The sequence below is a fragment of the Acanthopagrus latus genome, chromosome 22 (genome assembly GCF_904848185.1).
Source record: "Acanthopagrus latus isolate v.2019 chromosome 22, fAcaLat1.1, whole genome shotgun sequence".
NCBI classification, from domain to species: Eukaryota; Metazoa; Chordata; class Actinopteri; order Spariformes; family Sparidae; genus Acanthopagrus; species Acanthopagrus latus.
In genome coordinates this window covers 25,319,559-25,327,562 of record NC_051060.1, presented here as the reverse complement: position 1 = coordinate 25,327,562, position 8,004 = coordinate 25,319,559, and the positions used below count along the sequence as shown (strand labels likewise).

The window sequence follows — 8,004 nt, the reverse complement described above, 5'->3', positions numbered from 1 at the left end:
GACAGAGAAGAAGAAGAAGACGAAGAAGACTGAGAAGACCAAGAAGAACTTCACTGCATGCACAGAATACAAACACTACAATGTACAAATTCAGCCCTCAGCTGTCTGATCAGTTTACCTCCGCTCATAGCCGGGCCCGTAGGGGTACTGGGGTCTGGGGCCCATCCCTGTCATGGGCCCAGAGGGCGGCCCGCGGGGGTACATGTCCTGCATGGCACCGCCAGGCATCTGACCAGGACCAAAGGCCTCACCGGGCCCCGGACCTGAGGAAAAACAAGAAATAAACAACACAATTGAATTAGGTGGAAATTAAAAAGGACAGCTTCTCTGAATCATAGAAAGCTTGTTTGGTTCAGTAGTTTATTTCATTAACTTGTCTACAACATACTGATGTTAACCAAATCCCGGAAAGTGCTCAGTGGTGATGTAATGTGAATGCAATATGAGCACACAGGCTAAAACATCAATGACTGATGATAAAACAGGGAGATTCTGACCACCAGAGAGCAGCAGAGCATAACAACAGGTACTAAGGCCCTGAATATAAAGCAGCACTGAACCATCTCCACTCAGCTGCTGCTGTTGTTGTTTCTTTACTTGTTTACTGGTTTTACTTTACATCCTGGGTCAACTGGTCAGAAGACAAAGAAAGAAAACTTAACTTAGAATGTTTGCTGAATTTACAAGAAGGCCCAACAATGACAAATTTGTCAGAGACAGCGTTTCCAAAGTTACTAGAGTTTTTTCCAAACTCAGACTCTTGAAATCACTACATTTGTTTGTTGATATTGTGGTTACTAGTTCAATGGTTGTGGTCAACCGATGTGGTCTGTCCACTCCTCACCTTTCCTTGGTCCTCCGTATGGGTCTTTGTTGGCATCATACTGCATCCTCATTGAGGGGTCTGCTGGGCCTCCTCCCTGCTGGTAAGGGGCGCCACCTCGCTTGTTGTGGAAGGCTGGATCGCTGCCTTCAGAGAACGGGTCCTGGATGCTCACTCCTCCCACGTTCCTGAGAGAAACAACAGCAGAACATGAGAACAAAATTTTAAAATATTCATACGATGTGCACATGACTGAGATTTTTAAAAAGTTTGTATCATAAGACAAAGTAAGTAAAACTATCAAGAGGAAACACTGACAGCAAGTTCAATCCGAATGGGATTCAATTTTGATCAATAATCTTTTTCTTTCCCTCCAGCCCTGCTGAAGGAAAAAATACTTCACTTCAGAGGCAACACAGCTACCTTAGCATTAGCCTACAGTTAGCCAAGCATTAGCCTGCAGAGTGACTTCAAGACTCTTCTCGGACATGTTGGTTGATTTCATTTTCCAGAGATCCTTTATTGATTTGATTTTTAAGAGGGTTCACTCCTGACAGATTTGAGAAACTGAACTTCATAACGAACTGGATTTGTGTCTTTTGTTGTTCACTGCTGAATCACTGAAGGCTGCTGTTTGTTGTTTGTTCCTGGAGACCAGGATAAAGTCAAGCTGTTGTTGTAAAAGACACCTACCTTTGTATCTTTGTAAAGTGTTGATCTCTTTACTGTCTGACATCTATCTGCTCCAGCCTACTCACAGGATATAACGGCCCTTCACCTACCTGTTTCCAGGCTGGGGGCCCATCTGGTTGTGTGAAGTGGAGACAGAGGTTGGGGGCTTCAGGTCTCCGGGGGCTTCGGTCAGGGAGCTGCTGCTCGACTGAGGGGTGTTGGGGCCCTGCAGGGAGCCCGAGTTGGCTGCAGAGATACAGACCAGACAGATAACCTGCTGAGAACAAGCGTTACGTGTCATCATGTGATGTCACACTGCAGTTATTCAGACATGTTTTAACCCCCCCAAAAAACCAGGAGGACCAGCAGCAACCAGGAACAATAATACTGTAAGTCTTCTGGAGCAGAATGGATATTTTAGTCCTCGTGGGGTCCAGTTTTGGGGGCTCGCAGCTTCCTGAATACATGAAACAGCTGGCTGAGTGCCAAGTGCTTCAGCAAATCTACGTGGTTGGGACTTATTACAGATACTGATTGATGTTAACAGTAGTCAACAGCGATGAATGTGAGTTACGTCCTTCCACTGACTCCGACCAGACCGGCAGTCAGACCAGGACGGAGCAGCTCAGCCACAGTGAAGATGGAGGGACAGGGAGTTTGGTACCGAGGTGGTTTGGCTCGTAGCGACCCAGGGCTGACTCGGCTAACAGGACTGTCGCCACCCGATCTGAGTGGCACATGTGCAAACACGTTAGCCATCTTGGAAAGACAGGTATGGCAAACATCCGTGGACAAATGACATACATGTATGACTGCAGTAAAACATGTTTAAACGATGCCCTGGAGCTACACTGATTATCATGTCCAAACACTGTGATGTCAGACTGTTCCTAGAATACCATTAAAACAGAGAGAGAAGGGGAGAGAGAGAGGCATCGTGGGAATTAGGTCAGATTGAGGTCACTATTGTTTACATTCACACTCTCCTCTCATGCCTCACAACTCACTCTGCTCCTCTGTTACATCATCAGAAGTGTGTGTGTGTTCTTGTACTTGTTACATAGTGAGGACCTTTGATTAAAGTGAAACTCTCACCAAAATGCACCCTAGGGTCAGGTGGAACTACTGTCTTCCAGCAACAACTATCCACACCAGATCTCACGTCACTTTTACAGCTTTTGATTTTAGTATTGTTTCTTATATGAGGCTCCTTTTTCAACTTCAAGGTCAATATTGTTTTTCACTAATGACAAAACAACAAATTATCCACATTTATATGGAACTGAGCTTTAGGAGCGTTCCACCTTAACTGTCCTCCAGGTTACGTCTCATTCTGACATCGACTCTTCTCCACTGGCAGGACGGCGGCGAGCGGAACAAGCTACTGCTAACATGAGCTGTTCAAAAACTCTTTCAGTAAACTGCTGGTGTTCATGTGTAGAGACCCTGGTGATGCTACCAGCAAAGTTTCATGTTGTGTCGAGACTTCTTACCGTTTTAAAAATAGAGATTTTGATGCTGTCGTAAAAGTGCCTGTAACACTCCCACTGAAAATGAGTTTCACCCGAAAACGACAATACAGTAAATCTTAAAAGTGCCTTTTTCATCGTAATTATGCTTTTACACAAAGATCTGAGTCATATACATTAACAAAAAGACCTGAGGTTGCATTTTGGTGCGAGTTTCACTTGAGGAGATTTTTAACCTGTTAAGAATTAATTTTGTTTGAAGGGTTTGGTAAGAAATATATTAGGGTAATGTTGTTTGTGTGTGTTTTCTCCTCCTTCGTCTTCTTATTTCACCTATCTATACTTTTTCAGTTTAAACAACCTAATAAACTTGTTAACAGTTTCTGCAGGCGCCACCTCAACCTGCTTCTTGTTTTTATTCCTTGTGGGGTCCAGCTAATTACACTGGTTTTTAGTGATTGTAGGGTCCACACTAATATTCTTGTTTTTAGTGCTTGTGGGGACTACATTGATACACCTCCTCATTTTCATACCTTGAAACAGCAGGACGAACCTCATGGATTTCTTCAAAGTTATGAGGTTATGAATCTTACAGGATGTGCAGAACTTGCTGTGGTTAACGTCTTAAAGAAAACAGGTGATTCCTCACCTGGGGAGGGCGGTTGGATCTTGGCTTGGAGTGACAGAGGTTTCTTGGAGTCTCCGGCGGGTCCCAGGGCCTCGGGTGGAGGCTCCTCTCCTCGCTCCACCTTACACTCGTAGGCGAACAGGTACTGGATGTACTGCTTCTTCAGAGAGCTGGCCGAGCTGCTGGACGTCCCCACGTTCAACTGTGATGACAACTCCCTCCACTTCTTATTTTTATTCACCTGAGGAGGAAGAGGAGAATTCATCGTCAAACCAACAGAAAAATATACAAGAAGCAGCAACAAAACAGCTGAAAACAAAGATGTCTATAATAATGTAAGCAACACGTTTCTTTGTGAAATCTCTGGTGTTTATTAACGATCAGTATGAACTGAAACTCAATCCAAACGTTTACTCATTCACTTTGTGAACTGACACTGTTCGTTTGTTTGTTTTTTAAACCAGACGATTAATCAAGAAAATAATCAGCAGATTAATATTTAGTGTAAGTCGTCTTAAATTACAGCTCTCACCTTTAATTGGCTAAAACTAAAATACATATTCAATCACAAAGCAGATGCAAATAATCAAACACACAAAGAGAAGTCTTATTGTCTAACTGAGGCCTCACCATGGCCAGGCCTCCGATCTCTCGGACAGCCAGGTAGAGTCTGCAGAGGTCCAGAGGTTTCTTCCCAACGGCGGGCAGGTTTGGGACGGGCGTCCCTCTCTCCTCCATGAAGGACAGGTACCGGTCGACCCACAACCTTCTCTCTGGCTCAGAGCCCATCTCATAGATTAGAGTGATCTTCTCGTTGGTCATGGTGGCCACGCTGGGCTTCTGGAGAGACCGAGACATGGAGACAACAGTCAGCATCCAGTTTACAGACAGACCAGAGAAGGACTGCACAGTAAGACCACCAACAATCACACAGCAGACTAATGTACCAGCCAAAATCCACCAGAGTCTGGTTTAAATCCAGTAGCTGACGCTTGTTTTCGTCCATCCATCATGTATTTCAATAAATTGCACTAATTTATAAAGACTTCCACTCATCTTCATCGTCCTGAGTAAGAGGCAATTATCACATGAAACCAAAACTATGTGACTGGAGAAATATCACTAGATTTTCATCTGTTATTGGGTGAACTGAGCCTTTAAATAGCAATACTTCACATGTGCAGCCTTATGGAACAGGTGTATTAAGTCTCAAATGACAAAATAAATCTATGACTGCAAAAGAGCCTTCTAGTTGAAATAGAGTGTTCAATAAAAAATGATTTTGAATTTTCAGGATGGAAAACAGGGGACGAACACAATATTTTGGTTCTAGCCATTAATTAATCAGTCATTAATAATTAAAATGTATCTGAACATATTTTATATGTTTGTAAGCATCTGTTGGTAAATCTGGTTACATGTGGCTGGAAAACAAGTCAAACTTAAGTTAAAATGTTTTGTTTTTTTTATTGTGCTGTCCGACACAACAGACACGTACGGTCACATCACAATGACACAAAACCACAGTGCGACCCGCCGTCCTCATTTCAGTGCAGAAATACATGTTCATCCAAACACTGAGTCAACTGAGAGTCAGTAGAGTCAAAACATTTCCATCAGTTTAAAAGCTGATGACTCGGTTTTTGTTATGAAAATTCATTCACACATCAACAAATATTGTTCACAGGGCAGTGAGTTGTTTTAAAGTCTGGCTTATGGGCAGAGTTCATAAACAACGACATACAGTATAAGCATCATTTAATTAAAAGGAACAGGTCGCCCAAAAATGTAAACTCAGTCACCATCTCCTCCCTCCATGATGATGGAAAGCTGGAGACTTGATTTAAAACAAGCATGACTCCTCAGATCAGGTTGTGATGTGTTCTCTGCTGCAGACTGATCACAGCAGACGAGCTGATGGAAACATCTGATGTTTAAATCAAGTCTCAGCTGCTTCAGGTGTTCAGCAGAACGCTGCAGCTCTGTTTGACTGAGAAGCTCCAGAACTGTTCTGTGGACGACCACACGTCACCTGAGTTTATATCATCAGGAGGAGGAGAGGAGGACTTTATATCAGCACAAGTTTAACATGTTTTTAGTGTATTCTTTAATAAAATGATGCAGAAAAACATTATGTAAAGTAGTTTTAATCTACAGGAACCAGCTCTGTCTTAAATTCTGAGTAGGTTGGGCGGCACTGTGGCAGACAGTCAGCACTGAAAACACAAGCAGAGGATCGACTGCTGAATGAAGACTGACACAGAAACAAAGATGGTTGACAGTAAAGTCACAGCTCAAACTGAGAGACTTTCTCATTAAAACAGTTTGAACTATAAAGAGTCCAGTTTGTCTTTCTCACGTTTTCAAAGCTTCAGTTGATTCATAAACTGTTTCTCAGTGTTTCATAAAAGATGTCCAAGATCTTAAATTAAACCAATTTTTTGATCACATCTTCTTTATGAATCCAACTGAAGTCGACTGGCAGACATGGAAGTCTTTCCCACATTCTAAGCAGCTGATCTCAACAAGACGTAAGACATCATAAATATAGAAAATGGTGCAACGCTTACGCTGAAAAGCTGAAAATATCTCAACGTCTAAAAAAACATGAAAAACGCGACGTGTGGTGAAAGGGAGTTGCAAATTTGAGGAGGAGAAGTTGAGGATAATGAACCCAAGTGAGAGTTCTCGCGATGCTGTGTTGTGAATGTCTATCAGCGACGTCAAGTTAATGTCACTGATGTTCCGACACTGAACAACGACAGAAGAGAGGATAATAATCAGTGATCGTGGCTGTTTGCAGACACACAGAGCTGCATGATGACACAACTACTGTACTGAGACGGGACAAACGAGGAGCTGGCATGGAGGGACGTGAGCGAGGAAGTCAGACTACTTGGTAAGTCATTTAAATGTGTCTCAGCACAGCATAGCTCTGATCGAACTGAACTCCATCAGCGAAAAAGCTTTTTAAAAGTTGTTTGCTTGTTGTCTGGCCGACAGACCTGATGAAACTTGAGTTCAGACTTTTTACGTTATGATGTTATTATTTCAGCGTCCTCTGATCTGAATATTGAGTCAGATCACTGAGAAATCTTTCTTCTGGGTTCATACTGAGGTGGTAATACAGATTCATTCAGTCTTCATCTACATGCTGCTCACAGTTACTATTTATTGATTTTGGACAGACACCTGAGACCTGGACACCTGTCGGCCTCAGGTGGGGCTGGAAGCTGAGGTCATCCAGCTGGGTGCTCAGAGAGTAATGGCGGTTAAAGTGAATAACTTTCGTATGTAAAAGAACGTGGTCTCACGTGGTCAGACCACCGCTGAATCAGTGATTGGATCTCAAAAAGTTACAGGAGCAAAAGTTTTGTTCACCTTCCATGACGATGCTCAACTCTTCCCTCTGTCAGCAAAGTGAAATCTAAAACTTTGTAATTTTGTCAAATTAAGAAGCAGATGATGATGTTTTTAAATCAGAAACTTTGATTTGAACTTGAACTCCATGTTTTGTTTTTTTTTAATGAGAAAGTCTCAGGTTTAACATGAACAAAGTCAGATTACGATATGAAATAACAATAAAAACAATAAAAAAAAGGTAGATTCTGTAATTTATATCAGACGGGAGCACGATGCTGCTTCATCCAATGAAAACCTTGAATCTCCAAAAAGTCACATGGTGTAAACTAAACTAACTTAAATAAAGGAAACGTGTGACTACAACATGGTTTATAAACAGAGCCGGGCTGGAGGCAACAGAATCCGGAGTTACGAGGTTTTCACACATCAGCAGCAGGAAGTAGGTGATGAAGGTGAGCAGCCGTCGAGAAAATCATCCAAAATGTAAAAAACAAAAAATACACCAAATAAGTGTGCTTTGCTTTGCACTTACGGGGCTGGTTGACGTCTTGGGCCAGGCGGGGCTGCTAATGCTATCACTGTCCTCCCCGTGACAGGAGGACAGACTAGCTGAGCTGGGGGACATGGGGGAGGGAGTGGGGGGCTTGGACACACACTGAGAGCTGTAGCTGTCCTGTGACACAAAACACACACACACACACACACACACACAGAACAGAGCCATGTGGTGAGGGGACGTCAGGATGGCCGAGTACAAATAAATAAAATATACAGAAATACAAGATTCAAGAAAAGAGATTTGTTGTAACGTTTCAGAGAGCACAAACACAACTTGACATTCACAGAGCCGACAAGCCGACAGTGAAAACCTTTAGCATTAGTATTTAGCAGCTGGGAGCGGATGGACAGGTTCAGACAGAAAGCAACAGACAACAAACAAGTCTGGTTATCAACCCTCAGACGATCAAACCATTAGTCAAGTAACTGATTTAAACAGGTGGAATTTGTAAGAAGTGGCCAGAAGTTGAAGGTCACACAAAAACCACTGC

At 42.8% G+C, this 8,004-nt stretch overlaps 1 protein-coding gene across 4 annotated transcripts in view; it reads right to left on the bottom strand.

Annotated features, from left to right (window-relative positions):
* arid1b (AT rich interactive domain 1B (SWI1-like)) overlaps positions 1-8,004 on the bottom strand; it is a 36,186-nt gene that overhangs the window by 5,461 nt on the left and 22,721 nt on the right. For 3 of the 4 annotated variants that reach the window (XM_037086785.1, XM_037086783.1, XM_037086786.1), the window contains 6 exons: positions 7,488-7,628; positions 4,223-4,432; positions 3,614-3,833; positions 1,606-1,741; positions 845-1,011; positions 119-263 (listed from right to left, as the gene is read on the bottom strand). In XM_037086785.1, the coding sequence (XP_036942680.1) occupies positions 119-263; positions 845-1,011; positions 1,606-1,741; positions 3,614-3,833; positions 4,223-4,432; positions 7,488-7,628 (1,019 nt within the window). The remainder of the gene's footprint in view (positions 1-118; positions 264-844; positions 1,012-1,605; positions 1,742-3,613; positions 3,834-4,222; positions 4,433-7,487; positions 7,629-8,004) is intronic. The other variant, XM_037086784.1, reaches the window with a different exon arrangement.